Source organism: Cyprinus carpio, chromosome A25, assembly GCF_018340385.1.
Source record: "Cyprinus carpio isolate SPL01 chromosome A25, ASM1834038v1, whole genome shotgun sequence".
NCBI classification, from domain to species: domain Eukaryota; kingdom Metazoa; phylum Chordata; class Actinopteri; order Cypriniformes; family Cyprinidae; genus Cyprinus; species Cyprinus carpio.
Window position 1 is genome coordinate 1,978,152 of NC_056596.1, and position 26,622 is coordinate 2,004,773.

The window sequence follows — 26,622 nt, forward strand, 5'->3', positions numbered from 1 at the left end:
TACGATGAAGTTGTTTATTAGAGTTTTGTTTTAGTGTGGTTTTTTTATACTTATTTTAGGAAATGTATGCCTTTTAGTTTTACTTTTTATGTACTTCTCAGAAATGGGCTTTATGTACTCCTCAGAAATATACTTAAAATGACATTTAAGTATACTTGACTTATACTTACAAAAAGTCTAAATATACTTGAACTTTACTTAAGTATACTTAATAAAATAAACTTGAAGTATACTACTTTTTGGTAAGGGTGGCAACCAAACAGCAATGCTCTGACTACCTATAAGCCCCTGGCAGCTAGTTTTGCATGGGCAAACATATGTTTTTTTCCCAAAAAATGTAAAAATATATATATATATATTTTTTTTTTTTTTGACCAAACCAGAATACGTCTACACAATATAGTTTATTTTCCTTTCAGGAGCACATCTAATCAAAGTGTATCTATGGAAATGGCGGACGTGTCATATTTAAGGATTTCTGTCTAAGACGTCTATTGAAGTTCATGCTCGGTGCGTTTTTCCACTAATCCAGCACGAAACGTGAGGTTTCAGCTAACACATAAACAAACAGGCCTGTAGCGGCAGTCCATTCGAGAGGGCTTTCTGGTGACGAGGTGTGTTTGCGTTCTTTCCATTCAAGACGGACAAAGGGAGCTAAAGTAGGACGAGGCGTCAAACAAGTGCTTCGGGTGGCGAGAGGGTTTAATCCCACCACTGAACATCCAAAAGACCACAAAGAGGGAGTCCACAGTCATCAGGATTCATACTATGTGTGTGTGACTTCAGGACCCCTAATATTCTCCAACCAACTGACTCACGTCGAGTTATTGAGTCACAGAGTTCAGTCGATGCTCTACGTGTGTGGCAAAACCAAAGCTAACATCTCAGTGTGTGTGTGTGTGTGTGTGTGTGTGGTATTCCAAGCGTGTGGGCTGCGATTACAGCTGAGCTCTAGTTTTTTTCCGTCTTGTCTTTAATCTTACTAAATTTATCTGCTTGTGCTCTTCTTTTTCAGTCGAGATTAATGCTTTCTGACATGTTTAAGAGAAATATAGCTACTAGTGTGTCTAGTGTTTTTTTTTGCATTTTTGGATGTGTGTATGGACTGTTTTGAATCTATCTAGAGTTTAGTACTGATCTGTTGATAACTTACAGTATATTTGTTGTTTGTTTTTGGTTTTAGGAGGTGGATTAGTGTTTTGTTTTTGTGTGTAGTGTGTTTATACTTTATTTTTTATTTTTATTTTTTTTTTATTTTTAGTTTATCGCTTCTTTTTTTTTTTTTTTTTTGTTTATGCACAAAAAAAATTAATATAAAATAATGCACGTTCATCTGAATTCTTGAGGGAAGAGGAGAGGGCAGAGGAGATTTGTTAAGTTTTGTTAGGTTATGGAGTTGTGTGAGATTGTTTATGATTCATGTCGTTTCATCATGCGGCTCTGGATGTGTCTCGCCAGCTGTGGTCTGCACCTGCAACTCCAGAAAAGAAAAACACAGACCAGAAACCAAACGGTTCCCCTTTTCTCACCCTCTCCCAAAAGAAAGATAGAAAACACACACACACACACAAATGAGATCTATTTAAAGTTCAGACACTATGAGATTCAGGACAACAGACGTCTGCTTACATTTCTCCTGAGAAAAAAAACAACAACTTATAATCTCACATGTGTAAACTTTAGAGTTTCAGAAGAGATCTCAATATCTCCAACAGTGCTCAGTATGATCTCAACATGCTAATTTTACACCACTGTACTCTCACTGTATAACAGGTATTGACTCAGACATGTCTGGTTTTATTTTCTTCAAGGAGAAACATCGGAGACTTAAGTGAATATGTAAATAAAGCACGTCGGGGACACCATTAAATCTCCTGAGCAATGAAAGAGCAAACTCTGAGCAATAAAGCTCTCAATTTTTCCACGTCTCAATTTTTCATTTCCAGGTTCAAGTCAAGTCCATTTGTAATTCCTCTCTTCAATCTTACGTTTTATAGACTTCAGAGAGACAAAAGCGAGACGACTCCCGTCGAGGGTTTCTCAGTGCCACCTCCTCCATACAAACAACTGCTTTTGTCTGAGATTCGAGGGCCGACGGGTGGCCATACGCTTTCTGACCCTCTTCACAGAAAGGTAGAGCCTCTGCAATTAAAGGTTTAATTAACGGATCCGACACTTTACGGCACAGAGGAGAAAACTCTTTGAGTCAGAGGTGAAAGGGACGTCGGCCGAGCTTTTGTGGCTCTCAGATTCCCTGTACAGCCGTGTGATTGGTTTCTCATTACGGTTCACACTAAATTCAGCTTTTTAATTAACTGCGCTCTAAACTTCATCCAGGACCGGTTCCGACGGACTTTCAAGTGGGTACCTGGATGCTTTATGACCCTCTTTTCTTGCATGGTTTGCAAGACCACGACAGAACAAAGAAAATCAGTGGACATTTAAATGCATTTTAGAGCCTCGATTAAAGTTTCAGTTGTATCATCCCAAACTCACCAGACCAGACCTGATATAAAATATACACTATTTGAGACAGTGCGTTAACAGTGTTCAACTAACACTGACATATGTGACCCTGGAGCACAAAAGCAGTCTTAAGTCTCTGGGGTATATTTGTAGCAATAGCCAAAAATACATTGTATGGGTCAAAATTATAGATTTTTCTTTTATGACAAAAATCATTAGGATATTAATTAAAGATCATGTTCCATTAAGATATTTTGTAAATTTCCCTACTGTAAATATATCAAACTTAATTTTTGATTAGTAATATGCATTGCTAAAGGCTCCATTTGAACAACTTTAAAGATGATTTTCTCAATATTTAGATTTTTTTTGCACCCTCAGATTCTAGATTTTCAAATAGTTGTATCTCAGACAAATATTGTCCTCCTAACAAACCATACATCAATGGAGAGATTATTTATTCAGCTTTCAGATGATGTATAAATCTCAATTTCGAAAAATTGACACTTATGACTGGTTTTGTGGGCTAGGGTCACATATAACACCCATGAACAATCCACACTGAGGCCCTGTTCCAAAACCTAGTGTGCTCCCTAAGTAGGCAGCTTTTTAAGGTACATGCCTGACATAACAGCAGCATAAGAATAAGCTAGTATCCTTCATGGAGAATGCAATCTCACTATGCATCATGAAATGTGCTGGAGAACACAGGCATTTGTTAAAAACTTCTCTTTAGAAATTGAAATTTGTTCTCTAAATTAAATGAAGTTTATGATTGTGTTATGAATTGAGATTTGTCGTGTGTGATGCGAGGATAGATTTTAATTATATAAAAACCACAAACACACCTAACGGTGAACTACTCAAATGATTTATGGTAGACCATGATTGATGTAAAAAGCAGTGCTTCAAGGTCTTCGAACAGACCCACTAGATTAACCAGCAAGACTTCCTTAGTCACTCATCAAACAGAAACTAGTCCAAGCTGGTCTTGTCAGCAATGTGGTCACTTCTTGTCAACTCCAATAACTCAGTTTTCCAACGAAGAAGAATAAACTCACCACACCCCACCACAGAGCATCAGCATAGCTAGAAAACCCCGTCTTCCCCTCCTCGTCTACTGCGTCCTTCTCTGCCAGATACACAAAATACGACGAGAAGATCAGACCCAGGAACCCGATGTACAGCGTGGTGATCAGCTCCTGAACCCGGGGGAGAATAGACAACACAGATGAACCCATTTCCAAGATTTTAAGTTAAAATGTATGTAAACGTAAATTAATAAGGTGTGTGTTTGGCATTAGGTGAACATTTTAGCAAAGATCTGATTACCATTTACCTTTTGCTATTTTAATTAATTTATAATGTAATCTCTAAATTAACTCTTTTGCCGCCGTTGATGCGTTATCTCGTCTTTAACAAGAAAACGCTTTTAGTTTTTACGGCTTTTTGTGTTTTCACTGTTATACACTGAGGGGGCGCTATTACACATCTTCTGAACGAGTACAAAACCTCCCGAACAAAAACACACATAAACAGGACAGAGAAACGAGCGATCTCTCGTGTAAACAGATGCATATTAAAAATAATGTGATTATCAGCAATAGACAGCATATAAATAAAAACTGCATAATGTTACAGAGTAAAATAATGATCCAGGAAGTGGTATATGTCTGTGAAGCTTTGGAGGTGGTGATGAAAACGATTTACTGGATTTATGCTTTGATAATCGTACTGAATATTATCCAGATGTAGTTTTTGATAAAGATTAGTTTTTCTCACTATTTTGCTCAAAATTATTAATTTTTTTATGAAACCTACCTATATTCAAGTGTTGGTAAAAAAGAATACTTTAAGCTAGAATAAAAGTTTTTTTATTTATTTTTTTTTAAGTAAAGACTTTGATCTTTATTTTGGTGCACTGCATATTCAAATATTCATACAGCAAAATATACTGTAGGCCATCAAATTTTAGTGAAAATCATCTGGCAACTTTTTTCAGAAATGCTGACGGGGAAAGAGTTAACAAAACAAAAAATTAAAAATATTTTTTATTTATTTTTCATTTCTATAAATAATCAAATTAATGAACTATAAGGATGAAAAAAAAAGAAAAGATATAAGGGTGAAGAAAAATGAAGAATGAATGAGTGAAAAAAAATAGAATGAATTAGTGTAAGTAATGAATGTAAGATGTTTTTTTTTTAATCTCTTGGAAAATGTCTTCACTTCCTGCTGAGTTCCTGATTATTTCAAGGATCCCCAAGAGATTGTCTATTTATGTCTATTTTATTTTCAGTCAGTCCAGAGGAATCAAAACCTGCTGACAAAATTTATATATATTTTTGGTTCATCTTTGGTGCAATATATACTCTCAGGAAGAAAAAGTAAGTAAAAAATTGGTGAAATATATACTCTCAGGTTGAAATGGTAAGTATTAAGTAGCGAGTGCCATGGAGTATAAAAGCACCTTATAAGGCAAACCTTCCCTAAGTGTGTGCATGTGAATGAATCAGGCCAATCACGCCTGATCCACTGAGAACTTCAGCCCTTTCATAAGACGTGCGTCAACGCTGAAGTGATTGAGAAAATGTGTGCATGAAGTGGTTGGATTTAACTCATAAAGCCAGATCACTGAAACGGGAGCTTTTCGCTTAGATTATCATAATGTGAATTCACAAGGCCATATTTGGAGAGAAAATCCGAGGCTGGTTACGCCAGACGTGCGCTGATTAGCTCTGTGTGATGAAATTTCATTGATCTGTAAAGTATTAAGGTGAGTATTACGGTCATTGCAATAAACCCAGACCTGAATTTGACAGCGTAAACCAAGTGTACCTGCCGATGAATGAAAACCACTGATCCCAGAAGCCTCCATGTTCCACCCTGACGATCCACATGCAACATCCGCAAGATCTGGAGGAACCGGATCCCTCTACAGGCAATGAAAACAGAGCATCTTTAGTTCACAGAGCGATGCACTGCAATAAACATCAATGAGATGTAATCATTGTTGGATGTTCTACTGATCAAACACATGGATGATGAAATTACTGTCGGTCATATCTGTACCTGATTGCGGATGTGGCGAACACCTGCCCATTGGACCCGACGCTCAGAACCACGACAGAGGCGACGAGACAATTTTAGGTTTTTTTTGTTGGGGGAAGGATAGGGAAAATTCATTAGATTTTTATTGTTAAATTGAGTTTTATTAAATTAAATTAAATTAAATTTAATTTAATTTAATTTAAATTTAATTAAGATTTATGTTAAATTAATTTTTTTTTAGTTAAAGTTGCTTGTTAATAAAAAACATTCTTTTTTTATTGAATTAAATTAAATTAAATTAAATTAAATTAAAAATAATCTTGGTAAAGATAACTATTAATCAACACTGCAGATAACCTCCTAAAATAAAATAAAATAAAAATCAAGTTAAATTTTAATAAAATATGATGATATTGTCATAGATAACTATTAATCAACACTGCAGATAACCATCAAAAACAACCAGATAACCATTCTTTAAAAAATTAAATTAAATAAATAAAAAAATAAATAAATAAAATAAAAATCTTGGTAAAGATAAAGTTGACGATGAATCAACACTGCAGATAACCATAAAAATACATAACCATTCTTAAAAAAAACCTACAATAAAATAAAAATCAAATTAAAATTAAATAAAATTAAAAAATAATTTTGGTAGAGATAAAGATAACAATTAATCAACATTATAGATAATCATCAAAAATAACCATATAACCAATCTTTAAAAAATAAAAAAAATAAAATAAAACAAAATAAAAAATAAAAAATAATCTTGGCAAAGATAACTATTAATCAACACTGCAGATAACCATCAAAAACAACCAGATAACCATTCTTTAAAAACAAAAAATTTTAAATTAAAATAAAATAAAAATAAAATTATTTGTAATGATATAGATGTCTTTTTATAAGATAAAAGATGAACCATTAAAAAAATAACCATTCTTAAAAAAATAAAACAATTAAATTTAATAAAATTAAATAAAATTAAAAAATAAATAAAAATAAATAAAATTAAAAATAATCTTGGTAAAGATAAAGATAACTATTAATCAACACAGCAGATAACCATAAAAAAATAAACATTCTTAAAAGAGTAAAATTAAATTAAATTAAATTAAAATTAAAAATAATTTTGGTAGAGATAAAGATAACTATTAATCAACATTGGAGATAACCATCAAAAATAACCAGATAACCATTCCTTAAAAAATAAATATAATATAATAAATTAATATATTTTTAGTCAGAAATACAAAAGATATAGTCTAATCTGCGATTGAACGTAGCATGGTCAAGTAATAACCATGTACCATTCCGCTTCACATACTATTTTAAGTTAGTATGCAGTGAGCATTATGTATTTTATTTTGTTGTTTTATCTATTTTCGTTTGGTGATCACTATTTATTATTAGTGCTCTGCATTTAACCCATCCGAAGTGCACACACACAGAGCAGTGAACACACACACACACTGTGAACACATACCCGGAGCAGTGGGCAGCCATTTTATGCTGCGGCGCCCGGGGAGCAGTTGGGGGTTCGATGCCTTGCTCAAGGGCACCTAAGTCGTGGTATTGAAGGTATTATGTCAGTATGTCAGATACCTATGATGGAGATGGGTTTCCTGATGAACCGCAGATGGCCTTTAATGCCCACATATTTGCTCCGACAGCCGGCCGACCACAGCCGGACCACGTACTCTGTCCCGAAAAACACCACCAGCACGATCTCCTGCAAAGCAGAAAGAAACAGGTGGACCTTTGTATGCATATATGTGTGTCTTAACAACATGCCAGAGCATCTGTCTCGGTCTGAATCAATGGCACATGTGGAGGAGAGGAGCAGTACACACTGATCCGGAGCTCCTCTCTGACCTCTCATGATCATTTGACCCCGAGCGGCTCAGGGGTCTCTGGGTGGCCTGACTGCAGTTTGCTTACACAGGCCAAAAGAGTGCTAACAATAAATACAGTCTACTAGCAGAAACATACAAACTGCGTGCAAGCCTCTTCACGAAAATATCCAGAGAGAAATTTCATCGCTCAATGAATGTGGAGAAGATCAGATCGATGAAAAAATATTTATAGTGATAAAACCAGACACAAATCAATCAATACCCATCATCCAGTAAGAGTCTACAGAAGAGCTTTATTCCAGTAAGAAATTAATATTTGTCTATTTGATGAGAAATATTGAGATCTCTGACTTTTGATTGCATTCTAAAACTCTTTGTTTTATGAAATCTTTGGGTATTATCGCACACACAGTATAAACAGACACACACGCGCTCGTGTCTCTCATCAAAATCTGTCACCTAGGCTGTGCAATTAAGCATGCATTCAATTCTGACGGAGCTGGTTTGATGAAGTGTGTCTGGACGCTGTTCAAAGCCTCTGGGTTTCTCTGGGATCTGCCCCACAGGTGTCTGCAGGTGTGGCTGTACTGACAGAAATACAAAACTACTCAATCAGAAATATTTAATGTGTTCACGGGAATACAAGCCTTCAACCCCGTACATGAACTCAACATCAGCTCTACTGAGAGATGACACTGCCATCCAGTGGGAGAATACACTGCTGCATTAGCTACTGGATGTCTCCCACAATTAAATAGAAATAAATCAAGAAACCAATCAATCAATACTTTTTTTTCCTGCTGAGTAATAAAGTATCGGTCTTGGTACAGTCTTGGTAAAAAAAAATAATAAAAAAAATAATAATAATAATAATAAATATTATTATATTATATTATATTATTATATATTTTTTTTTTTTTTTAACGTATCTATCTTGGGCAATAAGTCTAAACAACAAGCACTTGGTGTTTTCTGCTGAGTAAAAATAAAATATTAATTAATATAAATTTTATTTAAATTAAATTTAAAAAAATAAATATTTGGTGTTTTTTGCTGTGTAATTTTAATATCTGTCGAAATAGAAATAAATCAAGAAACCAATCAATCAATGTTTTTTTTTCTGCTGAGTAATAAAGTAGCGGTCTTGTTAAAAAAAATAAATAAATAAAAAACTTAATTAATTTATATAATTAAATTAAATAATTTTAATTAAATTAATTTAAATTAATTTAAAATAAAATAAAAATAAAAATATCTGTCTAAAAACCAAACTAAAGTAAAAATGAAATTCAAGTTCATATCTTAGGTGGGTAATAAGTATAAACAAACATTTGATATTTTCTGCTGAAATTAGTTGAGCTGAAATGAAAAAAATATATGTATTTGATATATTGTGAAAGGGTTACCATCCAGAAGAGAGATCCTGTTGCGAAGTCTGCATACTGCTCAATGGTGGACAGGACGCTGAATATCAGGCACACTAGGACCATGAGGAACCTGTGGACATAAAGACGGTAGATCTGTCTTTACACACAGGTGTATCTCGTTCCATTTCATGATTTTAATGAATTATTCACAACCACATCATTATCTGTTCCCATCAAAATCACTTAAGGTCCTTAAATAGAGCCTGACGGAGATTTAAATTAAATTGAATTGAATTGGTTTCTGATAACAAATCATCTCAATTCACAAATGCAACTAATTACTTATGGGTCAGTGTGTCAGTATTGCAACAAATCTCCTTGATAATGCAGTATTACTCAACGCTTTGTCACATACTGTTTGCATTAGCATCTAAATAAATGTATTGCTTGCTCAGTATTCAGTGTAACTTTTAGGTTTACACACTCAAAAATTCCCTTGCATTCATTGCCACTGGAAAAGTAAAAAAGTACTATCAAAAACTCCTGTAATGCAAGGGCTTGTGAGTAGTGTCAGCCACAGATGCATGCATGGACGCACACTTAAAACACGCACAATAAATATTACATTTAAAGTATTACAAAAATTACATTAAACACCTGAGACACAAAAATGCATACTATGAATTGAGATGTTAACAGTAATCTTGTATAGCATTTAAGACAAAGCATGCAGACTGGGACACAAACCAATATATTAAGGTATAATTTTATATTTTTCTTTAAGACATTAATCCTGCAATATTTATCCGTAAAGCTGCTTTGGAAAATATACTTGCAGTGAAATAAATAAATAAACAGTAGATGTCTTAGCTGGGTAATAAGTATAGACAACATGCAGGTAATAACAACAACAATAATAAAACTATTTTAAAATAGAAAATAATGTTATATTGTGAATTAAATTAAATTAAATTTTAAATTTTAACTTACATTTTAAATTAAATTAAATTAAATTAAATTAAAATTAAATTTTTAATTAAATTAAATTAAATTAAATTGTAAATTTTAACTTACATTTTAAGTTAAATTAAATTAAATTACATTTTAAATTAAATTTTAAATTCAATTTTAAATTAAATTTTAAATTAAATTTTAAATTAAATTTTAAATTAAATTAAATTAAATTTTACATTTTAAATTACATTTTAAATTAAATTAAATTAAATTAAATTAAATTAAATTAAATTAAATTAAATTAAAATAAAATAAAATAAAATAAAATAAATTAACTAGTAGATGTCTTAGCTGGGTAAAAAATATAGAAAACATGCAGGTAGTAATAAGCATAACAACAACAACAACAATAATAAAACTTTTTTAAAATAGAAAATAATAATGTTATATTGTGAAATAAACACTGATCTGAAGAGAGACTCTGAAAATACTATAGAAATAATGCAATTGATATGCACCTTGTCTTTAACTCCATCCATTATCATCTTTTTTATTATTATTATTCCCTGTACGTGTATGTGCCATTTTGTACTTAAAAACCCTGAGCCAAAATTTTAAATTCATCTCCTTTAATACACTGCCACATACAGACAGATGTTCAAAAACACATCAGTCTTTAATCCACCAGTCATTCAGAAAACCCAGAGACTAGTCATGGTGCAGAAGATCCCTGACAGAACAGGATTTCTTAAACTAGCGTAAAGTTTGTGTAAGGATTCCCAAACACACAGAGGACAGATGGGAGAGAGTTTAACCACGAGAGAGATCACACACTTACATAAACACACACACACACACTTTTTCTGCAAACACACAACTCAAAAAGACGAACACACAAAGTGACTCACACAGCAGTCAGAGATCAGTCACATGTGTGTTACAAAATAATTCTATAGGATTTTAGAGGATATGGCAACATACACATGTGAAGTTTCTGGTGTGACAACCACACTTAGTGAATCCTTCCAAAAATCAATCAAACTTTGATTCGAAGCAAAAAAGTTTTTGAACAGCAGGCAAAAAGAGCCAATGTGTGTGACTGCAACAGCACTGTATGGAAGAAGAAATGCTCCTCTAATCCAATGACCAGATGTTTGATATCACACCATCAACAGCAGGATTAACAGAAGTGCAGGACGAGACACACATAAATGGAACAATTTTTATTTTTTTTCAATTTGGATTAAGAGCCAGGTCAATAGATTAAAAGAGGAATAATGTTTTATAAGCTGAATATCCCTTTAAATCTGTCTGAAGGTTCAGTAGCAGGGAATTGTTACTATGAACCGCTCAGGTACCATCTGTGAATAATAGTCAAAATATGAAAGTAAATATGAATTTAACAGGTTTATTCGATTTAATATCTAAAAACAATTTAATTACTGTTGTATACTGTATTTTATTGTATATTAAAAAAATTATATATAAACTGAAAAAATGATGAAAGTGATTGAAAAAAATATTTAATGATTGAGTAGTTTAAAAACATTAATAACATTTGATAATATAATTGATAATAATTACATTGATAATACACTGATAATAATTTAAACATATTTGAAAAAGTCTGTGTACACATGTACATACAGTATATTTAATTTAAATAAATTATATATTTACAATATATATAGAGAGAGAGAGCATTTACAATTCTAAAACATGAATAATAATATTTGAAATAAAATATGTGGTTATGTATATGCATTAATATTAAATGAAAATAATTGTTCAATTATTGACTAGTCTAAAAACATGAATAACAGTATTACTTTACATATACTGCGTCTCATTCAGAGCATCTGCTGCGTTTAATTAATAAATTATTTATTTATTTGATGTTTGTTTTAATGTAGTTTTGTTATTTGACATTTATTGGAATTTTAATCTCACAAAGAAATATGCAGCATTTTGTCTGAGAAATAATAAAAGGACACCTTTTCATTTATTATTTGTCTTAAACATCATTTTCTTTAAAACATCATGAGAAAATCATATATTATGAAATCAGTATTGTGAATTATTATATCCCTAAAGTATATTTAAAGAGACGATCCATGCACAGCAAACAATCTACAATGTCATAAATAATATATACTGTAGGTATTTAGCTTAAATCAAATGTCAATTATCATCTCTTATAATAATAATAACCTCACTAATGTGACAACCCATTAAAATCAAAGACAAATGTCAACTATTTGTTCTATATCAACTTTTATTATATCAATTTATACTAACACTTGCCTGGAAAAAGGTCTGTTTTTTTTTTTTTTTTTTTTTTTTTTTTTTTTCTCCATAACTGAATTTTGGGACACCCAAGTGGAACATTTATCACAATAAGCCTTCAAAAAGAAAATACGAGGAACAAAATCGCAGTATGTCGTTCAGTTTTTGTGCCAGGTGCAGTTTCACAGAGAGATGAAGATCCACTAATGTAAATAAATACCATTTAAAAGCTTGGGATCAGTGAGATTTTTTTAAATAAATTAATACTTGTATTCATCAAGGATACATTAAATTAGTCAAAAGTAACAGTAAAGACATTTATAATGTTACAAAGATTTCTATTTCAAATAAATTCCATTTTTTTTTTTAACATTCTATTAATCAAAGAATCCTGAAAACAAAAATCTATCACAGTTTTCAGAAGCAGCATCAACATTGATAATAATCAGAAATGTTTCTTGAGCATCAAATCATCCTATTATTATGATTTCTGAAGATCATGTGACACTGAAGACTGGAGTAATGATGCTGAAAATTCAGCTGCGCATCACAGAAAATAAATTCAATTTTAATAAATATTCAAATAGAAAGTTGTTATTTTCAACTATAATAATATTTCACAATATTACGGTTTTTACTGTAATTTTGATCAAATAAATGCAGTTGTGGTGAGCAGAAGAGTCTTCTTTAAAAATCTTATCAACCCCAAACTTGGTACATTCCTCTGAATACATTTAAGGAGCCTAATTTTTGTCAAATATATTTTTGTTGCATATTTTTCAAGGTCCTAGAGGAGGGTTCTGTGAGACCTATTTGAAAGTGATTATAGCTTTCTGGTCGTCCAGGAAAAGCTGGTTTCCCAGAGTCATAGAGTCATCCATCAGCTTTGCAAAGATATTAACACTCATTAGCAGGCTGATGTAGAGGATTATGCCATCATATACTGCACATTTGGTATGCTGCAAAAAAAAAAAAAACAATAATAATAAAAAAAACCGAAGGAAATTTACTTCAGGATCTGCACAATAACACACTTTTTTATTTTTGTGTTTAACCAAACAACGCAAGAAAAGGTATACATTCTCAGAAAAAGGATAACAAATCTGTCACTGGGGTTAAAAGTACTAATATGTACACTTTAGATACTAATACACACTTTTAAAGCATTAATATGCAGCTGAAAGTTACTAATATGTTCCACTTAGACTAATGTATCACTAATATATCTTTAAAGCACTTACTTGTACATGTAAGGTAATACTAATATGCACCATTTAGGTACTAACATGTCATTTTAAAGCACTAATATGTACTGTATACCACTGAGGTACTAATAAAGCATTATTACATACCTTTAAGTTACTAATATGCACTTTTCCAGCTCTAATACGTATTAAAGCATTATAATGTACCATTTAGGTACTAATATCTACTTTAAAAAATACTAATATGTACCATTTAGGTATTGTTAAACACTTAGCCTAAATGCACCTTTAAAGCATTAATATGCACCATTTAGGTAATATGCACTTTTAAAGCACTAATGTATATTAAAGCATTACAAATTAACCATTTAAGTACTAATATGCATCTTTAAAGCACTAAAATGTACCTTTAAAGCAGTAATATGCACCATCCAGGTATACTTATATGTATCTTTAAAACACTAATATGTATAATTTAGGTACAAATATGCATTTCGAAAGCAGTAAATGTACCTTTAAAGCATACTCTAAAAAAAAAAGAAAAATAGAGAGAGTGTGCTTTTTTCTGAGAGTGCATTAATATGCACCATTTAGGTACTAATATGTTCTTTTAAAGCACTAATAAATACCATTAGGGTACTAATAAGCCCTTTTAAAGCACCAATGTGTATAAAAGCACTAAAATGGGTACTAATATGTCATTTTAAAGCATTAATATGTACCATTAAAGCAGTAATATGTCATTTTAAAACACTAATAGGATCTAATATGCACAATTTTGGGGGAAATAAGGTAGAAAGGACACCTTTTAGCTTTGGTATCTCTGAGCACTGTCCCAGTGACAGCTTTGTACTGTTTTTCTGAGAGCGCGTGGGTTTGGAGGAAATACACCCTCAAATCAATAAATATACTAAAGCAGGGAGGATACTAACATGCATTTGTCTTCAGTTAAATGTGTGACTGTAAAAGCAGAGCTGTGAAGTCCACCTGACCCGGCTCTGGCCTGAGATTACTTATTGATGGCAGGTGGTTTAAGGATCCTGACGGGAAACAAGAGAACATGACTGTAATCCGGTCGACAGCTCAACTTAAGCACGAGACGGTACACTGGTCTATACACTGCAGTCCGGTAAATACAGACCGCTCTTACTGCAGAGACAATTACAGCAAGCAGAACTACCAAAGGCCAAATGTGTCCTCGCTTCATCGTCAGCTGAGCAAAAACAACCCAAGCTATCAGTATATTTGATGATTAAAATGGTTCAAAATGATTAGTGCATCCATCCAGCTGTCCAGAACGGATTAAATCACCAACGAGCTATGAACTGATTATTCTTATGACTCAATTAAGTGTACTCTAATGTGACAAAAGGGTAAAAGAAATTCTGTATTTTCTGGAAAATAAGTTGAACCTGGTCAAAATTGCATTGGTGAATTTTTACCATTCAGAAGGTTGGGGTCTGTTTTTTTTTTAAATAAATTATTCAGAAAGGACACATTAAATTAATCAGAACTGACAGTGAGGACAATGTTACAAAAGATTTCTATTTCAAATAAACGCTGTTTGTTTGAACTTTCTATTCATCATAAAAAAAAAAACCCACAAAAATATCAAGTAGGGGAAATAAATACTGTATTTTCTGGAAAATAAGTTGCATTGGATTATAAGTGTCACGGGTCAAAATTGCATTGTTGAGAGCAAAAAAACACAGATAAATGGTGTAAAAGTCACACTTTATTACATTCAGAAATAACATAAAAAAAAACTAAATGTTGATACACTTTGTTTATATATACTATATATTATAGACACTCCGTTACAAATCCATTAAATTTAACAGTTTTCCAGTGTTTTCTGTATATACTATTTAAGTTTTAATTAATATTTTAAATCAGTATTTATTTTTATAGTTTCATTTTCATTTTTTTATTACATTTGACATTTTTAGTAACGTTGTTATGTATGTACTTCTCTCATTTTTATTAGGTTTAATTTTTATTTATTTTTTTCCAGTTTTAGTTTCATTTTAGTTTTAATTTTATTTTATTTTCAGATAGTAATTTTAGCACTTAAACTAAATCAATATTTGAAATGTTGCCTTGGCAACTGACTGAAATAAGTTACTGTGTGACCTAATCCTTTCTTATCTCATATTATATCTTATTTTATTTCAGTCATTGAAAGTACCAGTGTTTGAGAAATGCAATATACAAAACTCAGTCTCATGTATGTCCTCCAAATGCTTCACACGTTTTGCATGCTTGACATTAATTGCATTAAATAAGCTGCTTTAGAAAATAAGTCACAGCGCATTTCAGATGACAAAAAATAAAGTTATATTGCAGAAAATACAGTACTTTATGTGCTTAAAGCTGAAGTTTCACCAAACAAAACTGACAAAAATACTGTCTGTTTTCAAACTGTTTTCCAAAGCACTTCGCCATCTGTCATTGGTCAGCCAAACAGATAGTCCCGCCCAGAACTCACACGATTGGTTAATCCGAAGTTGCTCAGTTGAGCTGGTTAAAATGCTCAAAATGCAGAGCATCATCACAGAGTTTCTGTAGACTACATTAGGATGTGGAAACATATTTCACAAATACAATACACAAATCTATGAGTCAGACTACATTTGCTAAACGCTTTCTGGAAGCGCTGAGATGACCTGAGATGATCCTATACCTCTCCGTCCCCTCTCTCAGCCTGTAAGGATCGATGATAAAGCTTAGCTGAAGTCCCATCAAACCTAAGCTGCTCAGTGAGCTGTAACTGAAATGAGAAATACAGACAGAGACGGATCTTAAAGACACGAGGTCAGGGCGTCTGTTCCTGATGTAGGGGTCAATGTATTGATATATAGTGATTAATGAATGATACATAATACGTGTTTTAGAGCTCAATTTTTGCATAAATGAAGGGAAAATAAACCCCACAGACTTACACTGAAAGCCTAGCTATATTCAGAAACCAGAAGATCACAGAGACTTAAGGGTTCAGGACTATTTTGATTTGAGGTAGTTAGAAACCATCCACTAAAACCCAGCTGCCTCGGCAACCCTAGAACACCACAGTAACCGCATAGCAACACACTGAAAATAAATCAATATATAAATAAACACTTTTTTTTCACACATCAGTGACAAAAGACCCTAACAACACCCTAAAACCTAGCTAGAAGTTAAGTATTGTTTAGCAGTGTAATTGTAGTATTATCTATATTTAATTGTAGTATTTATATTTTAAATTAGATTTAATTCATTGAAAAAAATCTTTTATATATATATATATATATATTCTCAGTTTTCACATAATTTTACATTATTTTATGTGCTCATGTCATTATTTGTTATATATATATATATATATATATATATATATATATATAATTGTGTCCAACGTGTATTTGAGAAAAACATTTATATCATAATGAGATTTATATTTATATTTGATTTTATGTTAATTTATTAAAATGATTTTGAATAGTTTTAGTTAACAATAGTTAAACAGTTTCTTACTTAAAATGAACCCAAAATAAGTTGGAAATGAACATTTATTATTATTTTCAATAAATTAACATTTATTAGTAAGTTTTTAAGTTGAATAAATAATTAAATAAAATAAAAAATGCTTATTAATAAATGTTCACCCTTTGATTATGGCTGATGCCTCTAGTAATTATGTGTCTGATTTTTAATTTACAACCTATTTTGGGTTCATTTTAAGCCAGCCATAAAGTAATTTTTAAACAATAGTTGAGTTAAACAAAACTTACCAGAAGGCTGGGTTAAAACAACCCTGTGAATGAGTCTAATCATTTATAACACCCTCACAATACACCCTAGCAACCAATTAGAATACCCTAGCAACACTTATCCTAGCAACAATCTAGCAGACTCTAGCAATGCCTAGCAACCAAACAGACCAGCAATTGCACCTAGCAACAAGATAAATAAAAAAAAAATGCAATAAACACCCCATCAATTTAAAACAGCATTTTTTTACTTTTCTTGTTTTGATGCACATTCCTGGTCGTATTGTGCACAATTGTGATATTCAAAATAGTTCAGTTAAATATCATGTCTGTGTCTGTGTCTCTGAAGAAAGCATTCAGAACGAGGTGAATTTCACAGACAGATGCAGTCGGAGAGGGAGAAACGGTGCACTGCATGTGGATCATTGTGTAAGATTCATCAGAGGCACCTGGCCATGTGCACAGCTGTAGGAAATATCCCATAATGCAACAGTGTTGTCTGTTTATATCTTCTGCACTTTTTATACATGCAAAAAAAAAAAAAAAAAAAAAAAAAAAAAACAAGCACACGTTTGGGAATACGAAAGCCAAGCAATGAAGCAGTCTCTAAGAGAATCATTATATAAAACCTCACCTTTTTAAGGACAACAATGAGATTAAACTCCAGATGATCCCAGCAGCTCATTTTTAATTTAACAGTTCAAAAACAACAACAAAAGTGTAGCTTTTATTTCTCCCAAGGATTTTTAAAAAGAAAAAGTCAAAGTTGGTGCCTAACAAAATCTTTTTTTCCAATATGCTTTATCAGTGCAGGTTTTTGGTCTTATTGTGAATGATTAATTGAGTATAATATTGTTTATAGCTAGAATCACTTTTAGTAGTTTTTGGATAGTTTTTATTAGTTTTGATTGATTTTCTATGTACCTTAAATTATATATTAAGTAAGTAACTATAATAATATAACATTATAATTTTAGTATTTCATTTACATAGTTTAGTTTTCTATTTTTTTATAATCTGTTTTTTTATTATTATTTATATGCTATTGTAGTATTTATTTACTATTATAAAATGCATTTTTTAATTAGCTTTTAGTTTACACTTTAATTTTATTCTAAGTTTTAGTGAATTTAAAAATTATAATTAAAAGTAATTATTCAGTAAAATTATTTAGTAATTTTAGTACTTCAATTTAATCTGAATTTATTTAAATTACTTGGCGAAGCAACATTTTAAGAAATTGTTCGTAAATGTCAAAATTAATTAATTAAAAAACATTTTATTTCTCCAAAGTTTTCCAAATTCCAATTTCCAAACCCAGACAGGATTTTCAGAAACAATGTCCCGGCATGAAAGCTCCAGTCCATGGCCACCTGAAGACCTTGAGAGGTCATTAGTCTGCCAGAACGGATGCGTTCGATCTTGAGCGCTGGCAGAGCAGCTAGAGAACATCCTGGCATCGATAACCATCAGCAAGTAAGAGTTACTTAAAGGAGCGGCACAGAATATCAGTCAGTGGGGTTTAATTTTGTAAGAGGCTGAGATCAGGTTCACTGCTGTGACTGCAACTCTAGATACTCAGTTACACACACACACAGAGAGAGAGAGAGAGAGAGAGAGGTTATCAGACCACCAAAGCAAACAGCACTGAAGGCAGGCTCGCAGCCAGACAGTTTCCATCGGTCATGGCATGTCTGATAAGTACTAATACGAGTCAAACACGCTGTGGGCAGAGCTCCACATCTGAATATCATTATTCTCCTGAATTTGGAATTCATTCACTGAAAAAGTGGGTCAGAGAGTTATCAGAATGTTTTTTAAAGGGACAGTTCACTAAAAAAAACATTTACTCACTGTCATGTCATTCCAATGACTTACTTTCTTAAATCCAACACACACACACAACGAGATGTTCATGCTGCTCTTTTCTATACAGTGAAAGTGGATGGGAACTGACTCTGAGCAGGACTATTACTGTAAACTAAATATTTTATAATCATTTGTTGTTGATTGGAATAAAGCGGTAATAAAATACAATAAAATATAAAATAAAATTAGAAATGTTGGCAACTAGATTAAATATGTACTAAGTAAAAAAACGAATTAATAAAAAATGTTAAAAATAAATGAAACATAAATGGTAATATAATTAAAAATATATATAAAATAAAAAATTTTAATGTTGGCAACAAGATGAAATATGCAGTAAGTAAAAAAAAAACGAATTAATAAAAAAAGTAAAAAAAAAATTTTTTAAAAATGGTAATATTTATATTAAATTATACAAAAAACAAAAAGCTAAACTAAAATTAAATTAAATGAAAATTTAGTTGCTAATACATGTAGTTTTAAAATGAATATTAATATATATATATATATATATATATATATGTATGTATATACACACACACAAAAAATAATAAAATGACCAAAACACAACAAATTTAATAATTATACAGAAATGAATATTACAAATTCAAATTATAACAATAACAGCTAATTCAAAATATGAATGAAAATATATAATAGAACATAATATTAATAAAAAGTATTATATATATATGTGTGTGTGTGTGTGTTGGTGTGTGTGTGTGTGTGTGTGTGTGTGTCTGTGTGTGTCTGTGTGTGTGTGTATAATAATACACAGAAAAAACCCATTCAGAACACATAGTGATCACTGCGACTTCAAAACAGGGTCAGAGGAGCTGTTTTCAGGATCAGGTGGACCTGTTTCAGGTTTGGGGACACACCCGGGTCACGGAGACTCTCGTTTAGTTACAGAGATCTCCACCGCATCAGCTGTAATTAACACACGGCAGGAGCAACGTGCACTTTTAAAAACAGAGCGGATGAATACTTACAACTCTCTCAGACAAAAGCAAACTGCATCAAGCTGATCAGACATGGACAATATTAAATAAGCAGTTCAGTTAAATCAAATAACAATAGATTTTTAATATAGTGGTTTAAAAGCACGCTGAATGATATGCATTAAGTGCCCATGGACACTTTATGGGTAAAAGTGTATTTAAATGCATTTAGTAAGTGTTTGTTTGTATACTATTATAAATTGAATACTACAGATCCTGTAAAGCACCACCATTTTTGCCTTTACTAGTTCTTGTATAATGAAATGAAAAATCATTTCTAAAAGTACAAATATTCCATGTTGTTGCTCAATTAATATGCACTCATAAATCTGCATGCGTAATAATTGCAGAAAAAAATATTAAAATGGTATAAAAAAAACCTTTTTAGATGCTGTTTCACAAAGCAGACATTCTAACTTTCCAAATAAAAAATTAATACTATACATAAAAATTAAATTAAATTTATGTTATAAATATATTATAATTTATTATTATTATTATTATTATTATTATTATTATTATTATTATTATTATTATTATCATCATCATCATTATTATTATTATTATTATTTTTTAATATTATTGGTATGAATAAATTATATGTGTAAAAAATGCCTGTTAACCAATCACAAGCTTTATATTTACAAAATACCACTTAGCAGATATTAACAGATATTATTAGGACATCAACTTCTTAAAAATACTTCAACTACCCAAAAGTAAAAATCAATAATGTATATAAAAATAAACTGTATAAACATAAATATCCATCCTCAATTTAAACTAATTGATTAAATAAATCATATGATTTATTGATTGATTAATTAAATGATTTGATTAATAATATGATTATTATAATTAATATTTTTAATATAAATATTTTCATTTTAGTAAGTCGTATTATTCATTTTTAATATTGATGTTTAGCATAATTTTATAAAAAAATGTAAAAAAAAGTTTTAAATGGCATTTAACGTCAGAGCGTAGGACTTGTCAACTTCCAAAGAGTATTTCATGGGAACTACCTAAATATAAAAGATCAATAAAGTACATAAAAATAAAATAAATAGCCTCAAATTAACACAAAACAAATATTTATCCTCAGTTTAAACTGATTAAAAACCCTATTTTCCAAGCTGCATATTTACAATTAGAAAAATGCTATTTAAAATAATTACTTCTCAAAAGTATTTCATATCAGCTATCCGAATACAGAAATCAATGTTATAGTCTCAAATAAACATAAAACAAATATTTACTGAAAAAAAAAAAAAATCATTTTAACAAATCACAAGCTTCATGTACAAAAGCTAATTAGCAAAATGTTGATGAAATTAAATGTTTAAACAGCATGTCACACCGCAGGATGTCCACTTCCCAAACATAAAAATCAATCATTTACATAAACACACATTTTATATTCTCTTCTTATATGAATAATATGCCTTAAATATACATAAAACAAATAATCACACTTTTAACCAATGATATACTTCATATTTACAAATGCTAATTAGCAAAATGCTATCTAAAAAAGTTTTTACCATGTTACACAGCAGGATACGTCAACAACCCAAATCTAAAAATCAATAACGTACGTAAAAATAAAGTCTCAAATCAATATAAAACAAATATCTTCAGTTTAAACTGATTAAATAAATAATATGCCTCAACCATTATTTACACTAAAATAATCCTTCTAACCAATCACATGTTTCATATTCATATCATAAGTTTCATATATTTGCTTATTAGCAGAATGCTATTTAAAATAGTTTTAGATGGCATGTCACACCACAGGACGTCAATTTCTTTCACGTTTAGATGAGTGTTGTTTAATGTAGTTTTGGATAGCATGTTATATTTAGATGTCAGTACTTCACAAATATTTATCCACAATTTAAACATTAAAAGCCCTATTAAGAAAAATGGCACTTGACACAGTTTTAGATATCACGTCAGAATGATGTGTAGTTAGTGTAATAAGAGTCTAATTAAAACCCCTATTAACCAATCACAAGCTTCACATTCACAAATGCTACATGCAGGTGAGCAGAAGTGAACAGGATGGGTCTACTCACACCAGGAAGTGATACAGGAAGCACCTCAGGCCGGCGGGTCTCTCTAGGAAGTTGTACACATCGCCCTGCATGCTAGTCTTGGCGTGGTAAGGGCTGTGCGTGAAGCGGGCGGCGGTGGAGATGGAGAGGGGCTGGCAGCGCTCGCTGTGCGCCGGTGGCTCCTTTGTGCGTCCACCTGAAGAGACGGGTGTGTTTGATTCATTATTCACCACGGGCTCAGGTTCCAGTGAAACAGGAGAGTGTGCCGCGGCGAGGGAAGCGCTGCTGGGCGATGCTGCCTCCTCAGGGCTGTGCTGGAAGTCATGGCCGTTCAGTTTGAGGCTGTTGCTGGAGGAGGACCATCCGAACGTACGTCCACGAGATAACAGAGGGGTCGGGCGGCCCAGCCGGTCCCCCATGGTGGGGATGTGTTACAGTGGGGTTGATGGGTGGTACTGCTCCAAAGCCATTAATCTGCCATGCCGCCAAACCTATAAAGGGAGAACAAATTTTTTGGGGAAATTTTAGGGGGTTTTCATTTTAATATAAAAGTGTTGTGATGTGTTCTCAATATGGGGATATAAGATGTGGTTGATTTTTTTTTTTTTTTATCAGATTTGGAGAAATGTAGAATTGCATCACTTGCTCACCAATGAATGTGAATGGGTGCCGTCAGAATGAGAGTCCAAACAGCTGATAAAACATCACAATAATCCACAGCACTCAGTTAACATGTTTGTAAGAAACAAATCTGTCAAGACGGTTTAAACTTCAAACCGTCGCTTCAAGCTAAAATAGAATTCATAATAAAGCTTCCTACAGTGTTAAAGTCCATCTCCTGTTCTCCTCTCACATCAGAATCCACCTACATGTTTATTTAGAGCTGTTTTTGCTTGTAAAGGGCGCTTGATCTGTGCAGATTTCTCTCCTGATTCAGATCAGACCACTTTTTCACTGGAGGAAGGAATATTATGAAATACGGACTCGTATTTTAGCAACTGTTTAAAGTTAAAAAGTCTTAATGCTGGATTTGTTTCAGCTTTTGTCTTCTCCAGATGTGAACTGGAATCATATGGATTACTTGTGGATTATTGTGATGTTTTTATCAGCTGTTTGTACTCTCATTCTGACGGCACCCATTCACATCCATTGGCGAGCAAGTGATGCAATGGAACATTTCTCCAAATCTGATGAAGAAACAGACCTACATCGTAGATGACCTGAGGATGAACACATTTCAGCACATTTTCATTTTTGGATGAACTGTTTCTTTAATTGCTCACGCTGGTTTCCAACTTTTAAGATTGTTTACAGTCTCGTGATTTTGAGTATTGTGTTACGTTTGATTGATCAGTTGTTGAGAAGTCACAGCACACATTAACTCATGAGGCGTCATGACATGCTTCAAGGTTTAAACAAGGAGCAGCTCGCAGCCCAGACAATCTCAGACAGGTTAATATTACATGAGGATGCACTGAAGATCCCCAGACACATCCATAATAACCCTCCTCTGACGGATACATGCACCATGAGATCATGTTTAATACTGAAAACTCACTCACAACCAGAAATGTTTCCTGAGCAGCAAATCAGCATATCAGAATGATTTCTGAAGGATCATGTGACACTGAAGGTGCTGAAAATTCAGCTTTGATCACAAAAATAAATGACATTTTACAATTTATTCACATAGAACACGGTTATTTTTAAATTGTAATGATATTTCACAATATTACTGTATTTTTGATCCAATAAATGTCTCTCAAAATGGAACAATCACACTCATCTTTGCTCAGACAGACTCCAGCTTGATTGTGATTTCACTCTAGTCGTCCTCAGACAGTCATGAGCAGTGAGGAAGAGGAGTAAAAAACCCTCATTAACGAGGTCAGACTTTCCCCCTCTAGAGCAATCACGAGATCTCCGATCCATCATGAGATGACCGGCAGATGGACACACAAAGCCACTGGAAAAAGCTTTGTGAGCGGAGACGAATCGAAACAGGACCTTGCCTTCCTCTCTGCCGTGTCTGTCAGTCTCAGTGGCAGAGATATCGTGTCAGATGACCGCTTTAAGCTGCACATCACAATGTCAAGAGTGTGTCCAGAGGATTTAGTGGACACAGAGAGAAACATTCACGCTCATTCAGCTATGCATAAAACACAAGTGTAGCAAATGAAGGAAACCGGTCACTCTTCAAGTCATCAAACCAAAACAACTGGGATTCAGAGGTTTCTACAAAAAGTGCTAAATTATTTCTTATAATAAGTTATTGCAAATTTCTTAATTTATGCAGCCAGATTTTATAAGACTTATGATTGCACACATACTTGCACGAAAAAATTCTAAAAGCTTGCTTTTTTATATCTTGTATATTTGTAGAGTATATAAAAGTAAACAATTCTTTATATTATTGACATGAATATATATTCTAAAAAGCTATATATATATATATTTATTTATATATAGTGTAAAATTATACATCTTTATACTATTTATGCAATGAATTCATGTATGCATTTAAATAATTTCACTTCACTATTATAGTTACACTTTACAATACAGTTGTTTACAGTAACAGGTATCATAAATAATAATATTTCTCTGCAACATTTATTCACCTTGATACATTTATTAATATATTTTTGTTCATTGTTAGCTTACATTAACATACACAACTTTTGATATTTTAAAAACAAAACAAGATTGATAAAATGCTTATTTATTAATTTCATGTTGACCTGTGTGATAACTTAACAAGCATAAACTTATTGTAAAATGTTACCAAGTTATCATACACTGCTATGCATATTTTGTGCATTCAAAATGTTTAACAGAAAATGTTAATATGATACTAAATGCCAATTTGCGAATAAATGCTTTTCCTTCATGCACATATACTGTTTTATCATAGACACTACACGCGCAATTTTTACTGTGAAATGTCAAAAACACCCTTTTCTAATTCATACACACACGATCGGAGGCATTGTTAATCTGTCATCAATGGACAACATCACTTTAAACTAAAAGAAATGCACTTTTTAATCAACCGTACCTCTCCAGCAGGCTCCTGATGTCTCTCGTGCAGAGCTGCGCGTCAGTTCTTCTTCTTCATCATCATCATCATCTGAAGAAGGCTGAACGCTTTAATTGCAGTGATGATGAGGAGATGCGCTTCAGTTGTCTGTCTGTGATGCTGTGAGTGAAACACATGTGCAGAGATGCCGAGAGCGCGCATACACATGACGCGCGTCACCGGCGTCGGTCGAGGCGCGTTCACGGAAATATCTGTCATAATAATTATATACATCTACAAATCCAAACGTTTTCGGCAATGATGCATGTAAAGAGGATTACGTCATATTCTCTGAAAAAAAAAAAAAGATTTCGCTAATAATAATAATAATAATAATAATAATAATAATAATAATATAAAATAAATATTAAAATATAGCTAAATATAGCTAATTTAAGATTTATAATATAATGTGTCATAATATAATATAATATAATATAATATAATATAATATAATATAATATAATATAATATAATATAATATAATGCTTTTATAAATATATTTTAAAAACAATTAAAAATACACGAAGAAATGGCCAAAAATATATTAGCAGAAATTAATATGTACATAAATATATTTTGAAATTTATTTTAACAAATACATTTTTTTGCCATTTTTTTTATATTTAAAAAAAAATCTGTATGAGGTAGTCTTTCCACTTAGTTTCTAGTCTCGCAAAGTTACACTTAAATTTAATTTTGAATTAAAAGCAGAATGTTTGATTTGTTTGTGTTTTGATATCAATTGAATATCAATGATATTTTAGTTCGTGTTGTATTAAACAAATCTGCCTCAATTAAATGGATTAAAAAAATGCTCTATTTTTTACTTAAATACTGCATTAATTTTTTTTATTTTTTATTTTTTTTACATTTTAGACAGAAAATATTTAAGTATTTATATTTGTTTATTAATTTAAAACATTAATAAATATGTTAAATTTTTAAGTATTAACATTATTGAAATTAAATATCGTATATTCATGTCACAAAAATGAAATTATTACACTATTATGGCCTCCGGTCAGTTTTGACCATGAACTGCCAAATGAACAACACACGAGGGTTAAATGATGCTAACTCAGGGCGGAAGGAGAAAGCTACAGGCAGGTGTGTTTGATTAGGCTCGGTGCTAAACTCTCCAGGAGCCATGATGCCCAGCCCTTTGCTAACTGGACTTTTTCTGTTGTATATACAGTACATTAAAAAGTCCCATCCTCTAATGTCTTTCAGATTCAGAACTTTTTACACTTAACCCCGGTTGCTATTAAGAAGCACTGTGAGGCCCTGAAGCGTGAGTTTGAATATTGGTAAAGTTTTCAACATTGGACATTGCAAATATTATGTGGGTGTAAATAAGAGAGAGATTCCTCCCAGTTCATTTGTCCAGAGTTCTGTACAGAGTGGCCTTCTGCCCTGGACTCGGAGGAGAAATGCATGAAGCACTTCCCAATCCAGGTGCAGAGTAAGGAATTCACAGTCAGGATCGTGACACTAAACGAACGTCTGTTTTTGAATATTACTTCTCTGATGAATGCTAGATAGTCTCTTTCTGTCAAAATAGGTGTTTTTTGGACAGAATTTGCAGTGTGATGGATCAGATGTTTACTGGGAGCCAAAATATAGTCTGGCGATATGCTTATTAGTAGAATTATTTACAATGACGGACT

The 26,622-nt window shown here is 31.9% G+C and overlaps 1 protein-coding gene across 1 annotated transcript in view; it reads right to left on the reverse strand.

Moving 5' to 3' along the window:
* LOC122135528 (potassium voltage-gated channel subfamily KQT member 1-like) overlaps positions 1-25,273 on the reverse strand; it is a 143,385-nt gene extending 118,112 nt beyond the window's left edge. Inside the window, exons 1-7 of the mRNA XM_042714992.1 lie at positions 24,932-25,273; positions 21,895-22,364; positions 8,786-8,876; positions 7,123-7,255; positions 5,539-5,611; positions 5,305-5,401; positions 3,528-3,668 (exon numbers count right to left, since the gene is read on the reverse strand). Of these exons, the coding sequence (XP_042570926.1) occupies positions 3,528-3,668; positions 5,305-5,401; positions 5,539-5,611; positions 7,123-7,255; positions 8,786-8,876; positions 21,895-22,292 (933 nt within the window). The 5' untranslated portion in view covers positions 22,293-22,364; positions 24,932-25,273. The remainder of the gene's footprint in view (positions 1-3,527; positions 3,669-5,304; positions 5,402-5,538; positions 5,612-7,122; positions 7,256-8,785; positions 8,877-21,894; positions 22,365-24,931) is intronic.
* Between the last annotated feature and the right edge of the window lie 1,349 nt (positions 25,274-26,622).